We start from the raw sequence: 16,800 nt of genomic DNA, 5'->3' as shown, positions 1-16,800 counted from the left end.
GCAAGATGCGGAAGCATTCATCTTACTGCACGGTAACTTGACACCCGACCGACCGGCAACAGAAAGCAGGGGTTTGGGTGCAAGCGGCTGAAGAGAGAGAGAAACAACGATTCGGAAGGACGGCGTCAGGGGTCCGGGATGGACCTGCCCATACCAAGACAGGTAGGCTCTGGCTATGCGTATCAGCTTGGGGCAGCAGCTAAAAGATGGTGGCGAACGCGGGAAGAAGCCAGCCACGGGGTCGCGTGGCGACGTCAGTAGGTCGAGGGAATACTATCTGGTCCTGCTCACAGCCTTGGCAGTGGCGGTGTGTTTTGCGTGTTTTGCGTGCTTTGGGTGCTTCGCGTGTTTTGCGTATTCCGCGAGTTCCGTTGTTCCTCTTCGACATGGGTCTGACGTGAGACGGTCGACAGAGGTTTCGATGAGCGAGAGAGCTGAAGGCACGTTGCCGGGCGTGGTCGTGGTTCATTCTGTCGCTCGAGGCTCCGAGAAGGCGAGGTGCGTTGCATCAGTAGGGGATTGGGACCCTCACGTGGATGATCCATGCTTTAGGGAGTTACTGCCGTTGGATGGCCCGGCGTTAGCGTACATTTGGTATTGGCATTGTTTCTTTACAACCAGGGCAGGCGCGGATGGCGACTAACAGGTCGGTCAATGCCAGATGCGTCTGGTCTGGCCCATGCGTCTCTCCCAAGGCGCGACCATGACATGACTGTTGAAGACGGATCAAGATTGCCAAGATTGAGCTGATAGTGGTTTGACGGAAAGTCGACTGTTTTGAGTGCAACTGAACTTGCATGAGCCGGGTGCGGCTGCATTACGCCGCCCACTGGGCCACCGGGTAAGTAAGGCACCTAGCTCCGACGAGGTACCTACTTCTTAGGTAATGGGTATACGGTATGTTGGCGAGGTAGGTACTTGAGACCTAGGTACTCGATGACCATACTCCGCAAAAACACGATGCCGGGAAAATGGTACAGTGGGCTCGGGTTCGGGAGCACAGCAGTTGATTCTTTATGGCTCCTTGGTCAATAAATACTGGGCCACGAATGCGATATTGTTCCACGGCAGTAAATCTCAGCTTTATTGGATGCTTATGGCGCGAAAAGGAAATAGGAAAAGATGGAGGGTTGGAAGAAGACTGATCGGAGTAGAGTGGGGTGGGGTGGGTACAGGCTCGGTACCTGCGCGCCATCTTTTATCTTATCTTCTCCAGCAAAAATCAATTCCTTGTCGAAAGCGGTAAAGAAAAAAAAAAAAAAAATTGCGCCACCAGCATCGACCCAACCAAGGCGCAACGTTGCTTGATTTGCCAGAATACACCCTGACCGGGCAATAAGCATCGTCATGGCGAAGAAAAGAAAAGCAGCCGGTCGGAGTGCTGGGCCAAAGGGGCCGAAGGAGGTCGACGCCGCCGATGCTCGACTTGGACCTATTTCCACATACGAGGATGTCGCCGATTCAGAAGACGAATACTTCATCCATAAAGACAGAATAATGTTGGAAGACGAGCCAGATTCCAAGCGAAGGAAACACCTTGATGAAGACGTCGAACTATCCGATGAAGAAGTCTTGGGCTACGAAGATTCCCAATCGGAAAATGACCATGTCGACGACGACGACGACGACGACGACGACGACAACAACCAAGAGGAACCAGCCCCCCGGTCAAAGTCAAAAAAGACCTTTAAGCGGAACAATGATGATGAGGATGGAGAAAAGATCCCGGCAGAGGATGACCCTGGATGGTGGGGCTCATCGAAGCAGGAATACTATGACGCCGATAACATAGAGACCGAAGCGGATGCCCTGGAGGAAGAGGCCGAAGCTAAGAGATTGCAGCAAAAGAAGCTCTCCAAGATGAGGGAGGAAGATTTTGTCTTCGACGGCGACGAGTGGCTGACTGCAGAGCCTGAAGCCGGGCAAGACGAGCCAGACGTTGTCGAGGTGCTCAAGGACGTTGAAGTGACGTCGGACATGACGCCGGACGAGCGATCTCGACTGCTGTCGACGAGATACCCCGAGTTTGACCATTTAGCGCGTGAGCTGAGGCAGCTTCAGCCGGTTTTACTCGGCCTGAGAGAAGCCGCCCCCCGGGAATCCGGCAGGTCAATCCAGACGGTCAAGTACTGGGTTCTGGGGTGTTATGTCGCCACCTTGGCAAGTTATTTCGCCATCTTGGCATCTCCCGCCAGAGACGCGGGCAAAATCCGCAAAGCGCTGTCGCCTGCGGACCTGCGGGATCACGATGTCATGGAAGCCTTGTTGAGATGCCGTGAGGCCTGGGATCGAGTCAAGAACCTGACGGCCGCAAACAACATTGACGAAACTACAGTTTCCCCAGCGGCAGAAACGGACGGCGAGCAGGTGCCTGGTGAATCCTTGGCCCAGCTGGATCAAAGGACGAAAAAGCCAAAGCCAGAGCCAAAGAAACCGACTGCCGGGAAAGACAAGGCTGCCGCGGCAAAGCAAGCCAAGAGGCTCCAAACGGCCAAAGCTGTCGAAAGCAGCATTGCCGACCTCTACGACCTGCCTCTCAGCTTGAAAGCATCCAAGAAGAGTACCAAGGCCGTTGCCGTCGCCGTTGCGGACGAGGGCAAGGATGGCCACCACTCCGATTTCGGCGAAGAAGAAGCTCTGGATGCCCGCGCAGCAGCAGACAAGGCTGCCCGCAAGAAGACGCTCAAGTTCTACACGTCGCAGATTGCGCAAAAGGCCAACAAGCGGGCGGGTGCCGGACGTGACGCCGGAGGCGACGTGGATATCCCCCACCGTGAACGCCTCAGGGACAGACGGGCCCGCCTTCTCGCCGAAGCCGAGAAACGAGGAAAGAGGGACTCGAAGCACGGAGCGGACCTCGGCGAAGAGAGCGGCGGGGACGAGGTCGCAACGGCAGATGCGATGCGCGGCCAAGAGGACGAATACTACGACATGGTGGCGCACAAGTCCAAAAGCAAGCGGGAGGACAAGGCGGCTCGGCACGCTGCCTACGCGGCTGCCAGCAAAGCGGACCGAGTGGTTGAGACGGAGCAAGTCGGAGAGGATGGCAAGAGAAGGATTACGTATGCCATTGAGAAGAACAAGGGCTTGGCACCCAAGAGAAGCAAGGATGTTCGAAATCCAAGAGTGAAGAGGAGAAAGCAGTACGAGGCCAAGAAAAAGAAGTTGAAGAGCATGAAGCCAGTCTGGGTGGGCGGAGAGCCCAAGGGCGGGTATAAAGGAGAGTCGTCGGGAATCAACACGAGTGTTGTCAAGAGCATCAAGCTGTAAGAAGGGAATTCCATTAGGCACCTACCTAGTGGGGGGTCGTGGTATCTTCTTTTTTTTTTTTTTTTTCTTTTAAAAAAAAATATTTTCCACACCAAGCCGTCCTTGATGAGGTTGAGAAATGCGGATCTGCGAGACCTTGTCATTCATGATCCAAGATTGTGTGGTGTTTACCGGTTACTTGCAAGGGTCACACACACCCCAAGTCTAATTCGCCCCACCACAGCACAGCTCAGCCAAACTCGGACTCGGTCCCTCCATCAACTTCGACCTTCTTTCCTCGTCCTTCAACAGCGACGAATCCGCGTCTGATCATCTGTCCAACTGCACGCCCGCGTCAAACCCCCCCCCCCCCCCCCCCCCCCCAACTCATGTGCCCTCTACCTTCAACTCGATGATTGAGTCCTCCCCCTCCACGCTGCAGCTGCCAACATCTCGCTGGTAAACGTCATCGTTGGCTGAAATGTCGTCTCCCAAGGCTCCCGATCCTGCGACATTTGCATGCTCTGCCGACATTTTCTCGGGAAACCACACTCTGCCACAGATCAAATCCATCCACAAGTCGCTCCACGGCCAGATCGAGGAGAAGGCTGCTCGTCTGCGCACACGAGTCGGCAGCTCATACCGCCAGCTTTTAGGCACCGCAGACGTCATTGTGCAAATGCGAGGCGACAATGAACGGGTACAAGATGTGCTAGGACGGATGGGCGGCCGTTGCGGGAGAAGCGTCATCTCCTCCAAAATCACGGGCCTGTCCAATTTTTCCGCGGGGGAAAGAGATGCCCGGACGAACCGCACAGCCCGGTGGAAACTGCTCGAGTTGTGCGGGCTGGTGGCTGGGAGGATCCTCAAGGGTCGCGGCGGCGTTGGCCGTGAACATGAGAAGCAGGCGGACACGCTGGTCCTGGCTACCAAGGTGTTTGTCATCAGTCGATTGCTTGTCAAAAGCCTGAAAGAAGACGCCTCGGCCGGAAATGGCCGGCAGGCGGTGGAAGCCGCGAGCAGCACGCTGGAGTCGCTGCGGCGGAGGATCCAAAGAAGCGTCGAGCGCTTGCTGGAGAATACCGATCAGCGCTCTGGCACGGGGAGCGTGACGAAAGCCCTTTGCGCCCACAGCCTTGCCAACAGCTCCGGCGCCAAACATGCCATTGCCCATTTTATCCGCGTCAGAACAAGGGCCATGGAGGTTGTTCTGAAGATGGACTCGGACGAAAGCCAGGCTCCCACCGTCGCCGGCACCACGACGGACGACGTGGTTCGTAGCCTGAGGCTGTACACGAAAACCCTTCTGGATGTGCAGGCATTGATTCCCGCCAAGCTGCCGCAGGCGTTGGCGCAGCTCAAGAGCCAAAGGCTGCTGGCGGACGCGTCCCTCCAGCAACTGGAAGGGCTGCGCCTGGATCTTTACGGACGGAGCTGCGGCGAAGAAATCCAAGACTTTACTCCCTTTATCCCACACGACGACTTGAGCGCCAAGCAAGCGCGGGAGATGCTGGCCAGCTTTGCCGAAAACGGAGGCCGAGTTGTCATGTCGGGATTGAAAAAGACGCTCCGTCACATGGCTGACCTCGAGCCCATCATCGACTTGCGAAGACAGGTACTGCAACTCTGGATACGAGACGGCGGACGAGCAAAGGGATTGGATCCTCAGGAAATGCAAGACGAGCTGCGCGAGACCATCAACGCGCGACTCCTGTGCGTCGCGGATGCCAAGGCGGCCAAGCTGCGGCTTGTGGGATCCGAGGTCAAGGCCACGCTCGAAGGCTGGCGAGAGGGTGTTTCTGACAAGCACAAGAGTCTCTGGGACGACCAAGGTTACGACAGCGCCCTGTCTGATGGAGCAGCATCTTTCGTGGGGGAGGTGATTTCACGACTCCACGGTCGCAACGACGCCGTCTCAAGGGCTGCCCACAGCTACCGATGCTGGTTCCACGTTGTGGACGACGTCAAGGCGGCCGTGGAACGGGTGAGGAAGCAACGATGGGATAAAGACGATGACGAGGAGATTGAAGACGAAGAGACGATTGAGCAGAGACAGAAGGCTCTCAGCCAAGAGGATCCGAGCCGACTCCAGGGCAGATTCAACGAGTCGCTCGATCAATCGTTCCGAGACGTGGAAGCCCAGCTGCAGAAGCTGTGGACCCAGCACTCCGGGGGGTGCGCGTCGAGCGGCGCCAAGGCCATCTACCTCGTCAGAGTGGTGCGCGAAATCCGGGCACAGCTCCCCGACCGCGCAGGGCTCCGTGACTTTGGCCTGGCCTTGGTGCCGGCCTTGCACAGCCGACTGGCCACGACGGCGTCGCAGTCGGCAGCGGAAGAGTTCATCTCGAGCGGATTGTCCGACAGGGGCGTCGCCATGAAGCCGCTGTGGGAGGGCGACCCAGCCGTTCCGAGCCAACCGTCGCCGGCCCTGTTTCATTTCCTGCGCGACCTGTCACTGTCCATGACGGACCTGGGCGTGGACCTGTGGACGCCTGCGGCGATTCGGGAGCTGAAGCAGCAGCTGAGCAGACGGCTGGTCGATGCGTGGCGCAGGGAACTCGAGCATGTCGGTTGCGCAACGGCAGCCCGGGATGGTGACCCCGACGAGAAGGACAAGGAGAAGGAGAAGGAGAGGGGGCAGGGGGAGGTACAGGAGGGGGGCGGAGAGGCTGAACCTGATGATGCAGCAGCGCCTGCGAGCACGGCCCAGGAAGTGTGTACGCAGTGGCTCTTTGACATATCTTTGCTGCGATGCTGCATCGGGAATGCCCCAGGGCCAGCCTCAAGCAGCTTTGACGAGCTGGAGCGTGAGGCGTGGCAGCGCAGCGGGCTAGACGAAGCACCGAGGCAGCGAATCGCCAAGCTGGCCGGCGACTTTTGGGGGCGCGTCAACCTGCTGTTTGGGTTGCTGGCGTGAAGGAACTGGAGGAGAACCCGAGGCCGGGGCCGGGGCCACGGAACGAGACGCGACGAATTGCAAAAAACCAGGGCGATTATTTGTCTGCCTACTTACTATCTACTTGGCCCCTGTTGTTGATGCGTTCCGTCGCAGCGGGTTTAAACTCTTTGTTTCTCCGCTCACGCGCCTTTGTGAAGCCGAATAGCCAACCGAATAGCCAACCGAATGGCCAACCGAATAGTCGAGAAGAAGAAGAAGGAGAAGAAAAGAACGCCAGCAGCGCGAGAAGGAAAAAAAAAAAAAAAAAAAAAAAAACTCGCCTTGCACATTGGAGCTAATACAAGCACTCCCCCCCCGGTGCAGTGCCATTCATCCATTCAAAATTCACCATTCACCATTCATCCATTCACCATTCACCATTCACCATCACAGCTTGTGTCTCTTCTCCCCACTGGCCAGCTTGCGAAACTCGGCCTGCGGCACGCCCTCGACGAACCTGTCCAGGCCGGCAAACACCTCGCGCACGTTCTGCGCGTCGTGGGCAAGCGCGTCGGGCCGCCTCAGCAACTTCTTGATGCGCAGCATGCTCTCGCCGTTGAGCCGCTCGCCCAGCCAGTCGTCGACCTCGCGCAGCAGGCGGGCGCGGAAGGCGGCGTCGTCGCCGCGGGCCACGTCGTCCCAGACGGCGTTGGCGAAGCCGCACTGCAGGAGGCGCTGCGGCTCGAGGCGCCTGCTCATGAGGAGGGCCTCGGCGGCGGCGGCGGGGCCCAGGCGGGCGGCCAGGGCGCGCGAGGCGCCCCCCTCGGCGACGAGGCCCAGCGTCGAGAAGGGCGTGAGGAGCCACGCGCCCGGGGCGCAGTAGACAAAGTCGGCCCAGCCGACGAGGGCGGCGGACAGGCCCACGACGGGGCCGTTGAGCCCGACGACCAGGACCTTGGGGTGGTGGGCGAAGGCGTGCGTGACGTTGAGGTTGAAGGCCACAAAGGACTGGAGCCAGAGCCGGTGGGCGTCGGCGGGCAGGGACGGCGACTCGCGGGGCGAGGAGATGTCTGCGCCGCTGGGGGGGGGGGGGGGGGATGATGATTTAGAAACCAGACAGGGCAGGGGGGGAGTTGGTTGGACCGGGGGGGGGGGGGGGGGGGGTGCTGTCTTGTCGCGGCGCCGCGGAGCCGGGGCAGAGCCGACAGACAAGACAGGCAGACAGACAGACAGGCAAAGGCGCGGGGGCGGGACATGCGACTTACGCGGAGAAGAAGCGCCCCGTGCCGACGAGGACGGTGACAAACACCTCGGCGCGCGCGGCAACCTCGTTGAGCTTGGTGGCCAGGTCGTACTACTGCATCTGGGAGAGCGCGCCCAGCTTCTTCTCGTTGGCGATGGTGACGACGGCCACGCGGCCGCGATACTCGACGCTGACGACGGCCATGGCGGGAATTGAACGGAACAGGGACGGGCAGGACGGGCAAGACGTGCGCGGCCGAGGTGAAGAATGGCGGAATCGATGCAAATGGTTCAACGTATCATGTCATGTCATGTCATGTCACATCACATCACATCACATCATAACGCATCCGGCAAACTTGCCCAAGGGCCGCCGGGACGCGGGGGGGGGTTCTGCACGTTGGCTGTGGGGTGCCTCGGCTGCTCGGCGGCAAGGGCAGGCGCCGGAACTTGCCGAGCGGGTTTTAGACGCGTCCCCCCCCCCCCGGGGTGCGCCGTGCGATGCAGGCAGAAAAGACACCCTGGCAGAGCGTTGCTTCATCAGGTAGTGGTTGGTTACTGGGGCCGCGCTCGCGCAGTTGCAGCCGGCTTCGCAACGCCTCGAGCCTAGCTAGCTAGCGAGAATTCCAGGAAAAACACGGCTCGAAGGGAAGGGAAGGGAAAAAAAGAAAAAGGAGGAAGAGGAAGAGGGAAAAAACAGAGAAAATATCAAATCCAAGCCCTTTCAAACGCCGCTCCCATGCTCAGCTTTTTTTTTTTTAAAAAAAAAAAAAAAAAAAAAAAAAAAAAAAAAAAAAAAAAAGAACAAGTAACTCGCAGCTGCGTCGCACTTTATTCTTCTTCAAGTCTTTCATGTTCCTTTCCATCGCACGGCCGGCAAATGATGGAGCAAATGATGGAGCAAATGACGGAAATGACGGAAATGACGCAAAGGACGCAAAGGACGCAAAGGACGCAAAGGACGCAAAGGGCAGACGCAACAGACAACAGACGGCGCCCCTCCCCCTACTTCCGGCGACGAGCCATCTGCCGCTGCTTGGGAAACCTCAGCGGCAGCGCGAGTTTGCCCACGTGGGTGAGCCGCCCGCCCTCGGCCTTGCTGCCCACGGGCTTGACGCGGCCGCCAATCTCGTGAAAGTAGCCGTTGATGGTCTTCTGGTCCAGCCTGAGGTCCTCCCGCAGGTTCTGCGTGTCCACCTCGAAACCGTCCACTATGCACGCCAGCACGCAGCAGTAGGCCATGAGCAGGTCCAGGTGGTACTTCCGCACGACCCCGGCGTCCGAGAACCTGCGCCGGATGTTCTCCACCACGGCTTCCGGCGCCGGCGCCAGCAGCTCCCGCAGCTTCTCCCGCGGCGCCACCAGGCGCGTGCCGCGCTGCTTCCCCGGCTTGGTGCCCAGGTAAAAGGTGAGCACAAGGTTGTAGTATCGCAGCACCCTCAGCCGCGTCACGGCGTCCTTGCTGGTGGCCGTGGCCAGGGCGTTGACCCTCGCGGCCACGAATCGCGAGATGGTCCGGATGCTCTCCTTGTGCTCGGCCTTTTCCTGCCACTCCCGGACCGGCACCAGGTTGAGCACGTCGGCGCCGATGATGGCCTCGGGGTCGTAGACGTCCTCGACGGCTTGCGCATCCACGTTGGCCCGCGGCACGGGCTTGGCCGCGTCAACCGCCGCCTGGAGCGCTTCCCGGGTGGCCATCCTGCTGGTGGCCTGGCCGACGGCCTGGAACACTGCTCTCCCGGCATCGTCAATTCTCGCCTCGGCATCGCCGCCTTTGCTCTGCGGCGCGATGGCGTTGATGACGGTGTCACGAAGGGCCTTTTTGGCCTTTTTGGTGCCAAACGTTTGGCCCAGGTCGGCACGACGGTCCGTCATGCTCTGCAACGGGGGTGCATTGATTAGCAAGAGAAGCCCGAGAAAACCAAGGAAACCCTCCCCCCCAAAGCCCTGGGATGGCAAGGCGCAAAATAATTTCCCCCCCCAACTCACCGGCTGGGATTGGACCTCGCCCATGGCCGAGGCGGGCGCCTGCTTGGCGCGAACGGCGCCGCGGACCACCATTTTCTTCGCCTCGACCACCTGGAGCTTGCCCGACTTGGCGTCGTAAATGGCGACGAAATGGCGGACGCCCAAGGCCGCGCCCCTGTTGCCCTCTTCCTTTGCCGTGTAGTCCAAGCTCGGGTGCGAGGTGGAGTGCAGCAGAATTTGCTGCGTGCCGGCATTTTTCGACCCGTTCGACTCGTTCGACTCGGCCCGTGATCCTTGTCTGGACTGGTACAAGTGAAAGGCGGCATCTCGTGGAACCTGTAGGCCAGGAGCGGTAGCTGAGCAAGAGGCAAAAAGTCAGCAAGAGGGAGGGCACGGATCATCACCAGTGCCTGGCTTTGGAGGCAGTTTTGGAATGCCGCCTTTACCTATTATCGGCGGACAAGTCTTGGGCTGCAGAAGCGAGGACACGGCAACCCTCGACCCCGGCACATGCAGCGCAACCTTTTTCTTTGGCTGGCTCGGAGGTGCCCCGTCGTCCCTCTTGCGCTTCTTGTTGCTGGCGTCGGCCATTGCGAACGGGTCTGCGCAGGTCGGCAGGGAAGTGGGCAGTTTTGAATCTTTTTGTCGTCCGCGAACTGTTGGAGGACAACTTTTTTGGGGGCGGCATTGAGTTGGGACGTTGCCGCTAAAAATTTGGCGAAATCAAAAAGCCCCGCCGATTACCCGGGGGCGGTGAAACAACTTTTTGAGCCGCCCCACCATGCGATATGGATGGAGTGGCAGCTGGTGGCAGCTGTGTGGCAGCTGTGTGGCAGCCAGCTCTGCACGACGCGACGTCACTTGGGGTGAAGGGAACCTGACTACGGAGTAAACAGCACTGATGAGTGCAGTGCACCACCACAGAATTTCCCAGAGCAAAATAAACAGTAGCAGCACATCTGGGTGGGCCACAGAGTCCAGGCGAGGGTCAAGGAATACGAACCGACATAGCAAACATGTCGAAGATAATCAATCTCTTGTACAATCGCCTTCTCCAAAAAGGCACACAATCTTTGAAAAGGATTTATAAGAAAAAAAAAAAAAAAAAAAAAAAAAAAAAAAAAAAAAAAGGGGCAGCAAATGGTAAAAAACCCACAAGGAATCATCCGTCACATTCAACACCATGTTTCACGTTTAGAAAGCAAATTCTGCCATTCCGTTGTCCTAGACGCGCTAGTCTCGTTCCCACCGGGCGTCCTTTTACAGCTTGCTTCTATTGGGGCGATCCCTGAACGCCGTTCTTGTACCCGACCGTCCTTGTCTCATTCATACACATCTCTCATCATGCCTGCCAAACATCACAGCCCGAATTGGCCACTTGAACCACCATCGACGTGATCCCTCCTTCCTTCCTTCCTTCGAAAAAAAAAAAAGGTACTCATCTCCCCATCGTGACCAACCAGCTGCCGTGACCCAATCCCAGCTTTTCGCTTGAATTCATTCTTTAGGCATGCCCAATCGTAACTTCATGACAGATGTGTCTAGTCAGGTAAAAGGGCGAGGCGTTTACTTGCTGCGGCGGTTGTTAGCAGCAGCTCTCCAGGCAGATCGACACAAACACCACCAAACATCAATGCAAACGCCATGCAACGCAATGCGGGCAGGCGACTTGGGATCAGGTCAGGGCACTTACGATCGCGCTCTCATCTTTCTTCTCTTTCGCTTAAGGCGACGAACGCGCTTCTTTCTCCACTTGGCTCTCATCTTGGAACTATCTGCCACGTCAGTCAGCACAGTCGCAGGGCAGGCTGGAAACCGCCATTGGGAGAGAGAGGGGGGGGGGAATGGTAGTGGTATTTTGCGGCAAGCCTTTGAAGAGGCCAAGCGGTAGGTAGGCCGTTGTGCGATGCGCACCGGCCAAGTGATTTTACTAACCTGTTCGTGGATGAGAATCGTTGCTTGGATGAGGTGCAAACAAAGGAAGGGGAGGGGGGAACGTTGTACGGAGTAAATGTTTGGCAAAGTCCCCATCCGATGTAGGGCAAGAAGCCCGCTATAGTCACGTGGCTGCAGTGCCCCTGCCCAGATTCAGACCCCACCCATTGCCGACGTACAGTGTCGAAAATGAGCGGATGGTGGTTACGCACTGTATCGCCGAGGCCCTGGCCGCAAGTTACTGTACATACCTCGAGGTGCGTGGCCAAGGCAGAGGAACATTGAATGATTCCTGGTTCCCGTGCTGCCCGTGCTGCCCGTGCTGCTGGTGCTGCTGAAAGATGAATCCTGCCCAATTTTTCGTTCAGAACACCAGTCAAACTAGAGTCGGGTCGCCGAGCCTCGGCGCTCAACTCCCCTCGCAGTCGTCTTGAACCTGAACCGGCCGTATAAGATGGACCATGGGACCTTGACAACAAACCAAGCAAAGGCAGCTCAATGGCCGTCGACAAAGATCCTCTTCGGCGCCGCCGGGATAAGCGAGAAACACAAGCATTGGTCTTCTGCAGGGTCATCTACAACCGGTGTCGCCCCGAGCGCGTGTGCCTCGCTTGCCTCGCCAACCATTTCAACTTATCCATCCATCCATGCCTGGCATTCCAGTCGGTTTCCAAAAAAGGCCTGCTCGTCGTGGATCCGCGCGGGAGGCCGTCTCGCCGGCAGGTTCATTGACTGGCTGTTGCTTCTGCAAGTCAAGACATCTCAAAGCACATCCTGCACAACCTGCGCAACCGTCGCGAATGAGTCAATGCTCTCCCTTACGACACTGACCGAAGCATCAAGCTCCGGACTCTTGCCGTGCTAATCCTCAGCGGGCAGCCCCCTCATCATTGCTATGTCTGTTTTATTCCAAGCCAACATGGTGAGCAGGTTCAAAAGCTATCCTCAGTGGCGCTCCCCACGCCGCGTGTGTTCTCAGCCATTACACGAAAATGCATTGCAGAAACAGAGTGAGCGCTGTGAACTGAGATGGCCGCCAGCCTAATACACCTCCCAAACGCTCCCCGTCGTCTGCAAACACAATGACGGTTCAACTATGCCAAAACGTCCTGCCTGGTAGTCAATCGACCAGCCATCATCATCAGTCCTGTGCCGCTTGACCCGCAAATCCGGGCTATGCAGAGTCGTGTCTGGATCATCATCAATTTAATTCTCGTAATAAAGAAAGAAAGAAAGAAAGAAAGAAAGAAAGAAAGAAGAAAAAAAACGCCGAGTCATGATCTTTAAGAGCCCTAGTTCTCGTGGAAACCATAGAAACAACCTCTGGCAGGAAATGACCAACAAAACTTGCCCACTCTTGGTTTTGGAGCATATGTCACGGCTGCTTATAAAACATCCAAAACGCCTTGATGTGAAGGGAAAGAGGAGGAAAAAAGAAAGAAGAAAAAAAGGAAAAGGACGGGGGGAGAGAGAGGCGAGTAAAAAGCAAATGAGGAAAAAAAAAAAAAAAAGGTGCGCGGCAAGAGTGCATGGTAAAACAAGGCGGCGTATCCCCAGCATGTAGAAACGTGAGGCCGCGAGGCCGCGAGGCCGCTTTTGCAATCTCTCTTATATCGCTTACTTATTTCCTCCGTGCTGTGCGCGGTTCTCCTCCCGGGGGCCTTGTCCTGTAGAACCCATCCCCGTTACTGCGAGGGCAATTCTTATGCTGATCCATGCGATGGTACGCTGCGCGGTGTAACGTCGCCACTTCCGTGGCGAGCAGCAGGCAGCTGCGCTTGGTGTTCTTTGCTGTTGGCATTGGCAATCATTTGCTGCTTCTTGGCCACTGCGGCAAGGCGGCCTTTGATCATGTGAATCACTGTGCTCGCTAGTTAGTTGGGCGCTCTTTTCACATCTGACCCAGGGGATCCCCAATAAGATATAGAAACAAAGACTCCCTCGGCAACTCACTCTTTCGCACATGAGCCTCTTCGTCGCCATCCAGATCGCTTGCAGACTCCCTGCCGGCGCCTCTGGCCGGCTCCTTGCCATAAGGCAGCCGCCGAGAAGCTCCGTCGTCATCGTTTTCGAGCACAGCCTCGAGCATGCGGACCGCAGTCACGTACGAGATCTTGCATCCCGGCAGGTTCTCGTTTGTGACTTCGTCAATGGCAGCGGCGCGGCTCATTTCGAGGGCGCGATCGTACATCAGCTTCTCGGCACTGATGCCTGGCGTGAGAAACACTTGATTCGTCGCGGAACCTGAGGGAGACAATACGGATTCCATTCCTTGATTGGACGGATGACTTGGATGATCCTCCGGCAACAGCTTCTGTGCCTCTGTCAGTTTCATGCGGACAATCTCCGACTTCTCCAAAACCTCGTTGAATCGCTGCCGGACCCATTGCACGATTGCGTTGATGCTTTGGGCAACGTTCTCCGCGACGACGGCGGAAACACCGCTGCTGCCTTCTGCTCGGCTCTTCTTGGTCCACCAAACGCTGGCAATATCCATGGCCCGGGCTAGCAGGGTGAGAGACTTGACGTAGAGTACCAGGGCTTCTTCCGAGAGCGCGACCACGGCCTCAGCCGTAAGGTCATCTTCGTCCTGTGACACCTGATCGACAGCAACGCCGCCGAGGCCGTGATCCATCGAGGGCGCCAAAGGGACGAGTTGCTTGTACTTGACTTCGGCAAAGCCGTACACGCAATCGCTTCTCTCGGCGTATTCGGCCATGGTCTCTTTCGTCCTCACATCTTCATCTGCCGGCGGCGAGCTCTTCCCATCCCCAATGAGCCCGCCTGGGGACGACGGGGTCGGATATGCTGGAAATGGCATATACATGGGTGGAGAGAGGCCGTTTCCCCGAACCGGAGCCACTCTGAAGCCGAACAGACGCAGGCTCGCATCTTGAATGGCCTTGGAGATGGCACTCGATGCTGAGCCGGGACTGGCAGACAGCGCCTTTTCGTACGCGGACCTGCGATCCTGAACCGCTCGGCCCTGTGCTACGAGGGCAGTGCGCGAGGAAGGAGTCGGTATGGCCCCCGTGGTTGAGTTTGGAGCCCCTTGCTGGGTGCTGCGTCTCACCATTGCTGTCGAACGCGGGCCCGAATCGTACCCGGCCAACTTCTCATTCGCAGCAAGCTCATCGGCCAGCGCGTTAACCTCGACATGTCTCCGCTCCACCACCACGTAGTCCCGCTCAAACATGACATCTTGCGCCGCTTTTTCTTGCTCCGCCAATTGTTTGCTGCTGGATGATTGCCTGATGACCCCGGGTCGTGAGCTTTCGCGGCCAGGCTGGCTTCGTGCAGCAACTTGTTCCCGAGAGGATCTGTGCGTGACTCGGGGGTGATTCGGCATGGAGAAGGCGTGCTGAGGCAATGGTCGCTGAATGCCGAGACCGGTTTCAGACGCGCGGGGGGAGCTTCCAGGTCGCTGCATATCCGCAGGTTGCCTCCTGTGTCGGCCATCTCCAGCACTGCCCATCAGTGATGGTGGTGGTGATGTCGGGGCGGCTTCCCGCGGAGACTGCGACAGACCCCGCTGCTGCGGCGCGTTTGCGTCGGACCGCCGAGCAGCAGTGCTCCCGGATGAGGGGGGGAATTCTTGGCCTTGAGGAATGGGGTGCAGCTCTCTCTTCGGTGGCGTGGGCACGTCGTCATCCACAAGACCGGGAATATCGCCAGTGACAACAGGGTGGGAAAAGAAAGCTTCAAAACTGAGACGCTCGACAGGGCTCCGCTTTAAAAGGCTGCGGATAAGGCTCTTCATCTCGGGCCTGATGATGACTTCTCTGGGAAATTTGATGACATCCTCGGCAGCTTCTATCTTGCGAAGGAGCTCAACGTGATTCCGTGCCCGGAATGGAGGGCGGCCAGTCACCATCTCATACAAGACCGTGCCCACAGACCACAGGTCGGCCTTGGCATCGTACCGTTCATAGCGAAGTATCTCTGGGGCCATGTACAATGGAGATCCGCAAAGCGTATCGGCAAGCGAGGTGGATGGCAATACCCTTGCGAAGCCAAAGTCGGCGAGTTTGAGCATTGGTAGCGAAGCCAAGCCCGCAACGGGTATTAACGAGTCCTGGCTCGCGGTCATTATGGGCAGAGCTCGCTGATTCCTGAAAGCTTGAGACGGGAGCAGTAGTAAGTTTTGCGGCTTCACGTCTCTGTGGACATAGTTTTTGCTTCGGAGAAATTCCAGGGCACTCGTCAACTGCTTCAGGAAGTGTCGGATGACGACTTCGTGCAAGCCGGAATTGGGTGCGCTAGGATATTTGCGAGCCATTTCGAGCGTCGCTGGATGCGTTGACAGCTTATCTCGCTTCTTGATAAACAGAGACAAATCTCCCAACTCGCAGTATTCCATGATCAGATTGATATGGGTAGAAGATTCAAGGCAGTCGTGAAGCGCCACGATATGGGGGTGCCGCAAAGTCTTTAGGATTTGAATCTCCCCGTACAGGTTTTCCTTGAGCTTCTTGTTCAGCCGTTCGAGTTCGACTGATTTGACAGCAACGGCGGCTTTCGATTCCTATGGGCACGGGTCAGATTAGAAGCACGGCAGCAAGTTGAATCAGAACACGGGACATGAGAGGGCAAGAGCGGCAGCGGTGAACAAAAAGACCGTGGCCACTGCCAGTTGCAGGTTGGTGGCATCAGGAGTTACTTCATGCCACATTTCCGGCTGCTTGGCCACCTCTGTCATCTGCTAAACGCACCTTGTGCCAGCCCATATAAACCTGCGCAAAGCTACCCTTGCCTATCTCTTTGTCTATGACGAACTGGCCGATAGCACGCCCGTTGGACCTCCTCGAGGAGATGGACGATCCATCTTGACGACTCGCCATGACTTCCTGATGGATTTGACAGTGACAGGAAGGTAGCTGATGCCGGTATGAGGCCGTGGGCCTAGGAGATCGGGGACTCGATGAGGAAGTCTGGCGTCTTCATTCAAACGATTTCGGCACCCCGATGGCAAGACGGGCGTGGATTTGGAGAAGGAATCCAAGGGTTGTGTGTGTGTGCGTGTGTGTGCGTGTGTGTAAGAGAAAGAGAGAGAAGGTGTGCGATATGGAGGGAAGATACAGAACGTATAAGGAAGCAAGTCGGGGAGGCCACTAGCAAGGCGAGTGTGAGTGTGAGTGGACAAGATGGTGGGGGGGGGGGGGGGGGGCGAGGCCAAGGATGATGATTGATGCTGTAGAGGGCGGCGGCCAAGTTTCCGACAGGGGCCCAGGGAAGCGAAATCTGTCAGGCAGGACGAGCGGTTAGTACGCAACGAAATGATGGTCCCCTGCCGACTGGGTGCGTAGACGGACGCAGAATGGGGGCCCCGAGAGAAGGCAGCAAGGACGGAGATGGCAATGCTTTCCACGGAGCCGAGCTGTGGGGGGGGGGGGGGAGGGGAGGGGGCATACTTGGAAGGTTGCTGCAAAAATCGAGGATCTCGACGCAGCGGGCGAGCGAGGCTTCGGAGAGGTGACTAACAAAGACAGACACGGCGGAGACAGACGGGCTGCCGATGACGGCGACGG

The 16,800-nt window shown here is 57.5% G+C and overlaps 6 protein-coding genes across 6 annotated transcripts; 3 read left to right on the top strand and 3 right to left on the bottom strand.

The window, feature by feature from the left end:
- Positions 1-1,347: 1,347 nt before the first annotated feature.
- Positions 1,348-3,270, top strand: UV8b_06549 (uncharacterized protein; the record flags this gene model as incomplete). Its single annotated transcript, XM_043144046.1, has 1 exon — positions 1,348-3,270. The coding sequence occupies one exon, from the start codon at positions 1,348-1,350 to the stop codon at positions 3,268-3,270; it is 1,923 nt and encodes a 640-aa protein (XP_042999981.1).
- A 460-nt stretch (positions 3,271-3,730) lies between these two features.
- UV8b_06548 (uncharacterized protein) lies at positions 3,731-6,166 on the top strand (the record flags this gene model as incomplete). Its single annotated transcript, XM_043144045.1, has 1 exon — positions 3,731-6,166. One exon carries the CDS (start codon positions 3,731-3,733, stop codon positions 6,164-6,166), a length of 2,436 nt encoding a protein of 811 aa, XP_042999980.1.
- A 408-nt stretch (positions 6,167-6,574) lies between these two features.
- UV8b_06547 (uncharacterized protein) lies at positions 6,575-7,574 on the bottom strand (the record flags this gene model as incomplete). The annotated part of the gene is made up of 3 exons (XM_043144044.1): positions 6,575-7,205; positions 7,393-7,481; positions 7,566-7,574. The coding sequence occupies 3 exons, from the start codon at positions 7,572-7,574 to the stop codon at positions 6,575-6,577; spliced, it is 729 nt and encodes a 242-aa protein (XP_042999979.1).
- An 800-nt stretch (positions 7,575-8,374) lies between these two features.
- On the bottom strand, positions 8,375-9,928 carry UV8b_06546 (uncharacterized protein; the record flags this gene model as incomplete). Its single annotated transcript, XM_043144043.1, has 3 exons — positions 8,375-9,247; positions 9,359-9,693; positions 9,784-9,928. 3 exons carry the CDS (start codon positions 9,926-9,928, stop codon positions 8,375-8,377), a joined length of 1,353 nt encoding a protein of 450 aa, XP_042999978.1.
- Positions 9,929-10,477: 549 nt separating this feature from the next.
- UV8b_06545 (uncharacterized protein) lies at positions 10,478-10,861 on the top strand (the record flags this gene model as incomplete). Its single annotated transcript, XM_043144042.1, has 2 exons — positions 10,478-10,731; positions 10,801-10,861. The coding sequence occupies 2 exons, from the start codon at positions 10,478-10,480 to the stop codon at positions 10,859-10,861; spliced, it is 315 nt and encodes a 104-aa protein (XP_042999977.1).
- A 2,114-nt stretch (positions 10,862-12,975) lies between these two features.
- On the bottom strand, positions 12,976-16,113 carry UV8b_06544 (uncharacterized protein; the record flags this gene model as incomplete). Its single annotated transcript, XM_043144041.1, has 3 exons — positions 12,976-13,133; positions 13,226-15,797; positions 15,985-16,113. The coding sequence occupies 3 exons, from the start codon at positions 16,111-16,113 to the stop codon at positions 12,976-12,978; spliced, it is 2,859 nt and encodes a 952-aa protein (XP_042999976.1).
- Positions 16,114-16,800: the final 687 nt, after the last annotated feature.

Source organism: Ustilaginoidea virens, chromosome 5 (assembly GCF_000687475.1).
Source record: "Ustilaginoidea virens chromosome 5, complete sequence".
NCBI lineage: Eukaryota > Fungi > Ascomycota > Sordariomycetes > Hypocreales > Clavicipitaceae > Ustilaginoidea > Ustilaginoidea virens.
This window is presented reverse-complemented; position numbering and strand designations above follow the sequence as displayed.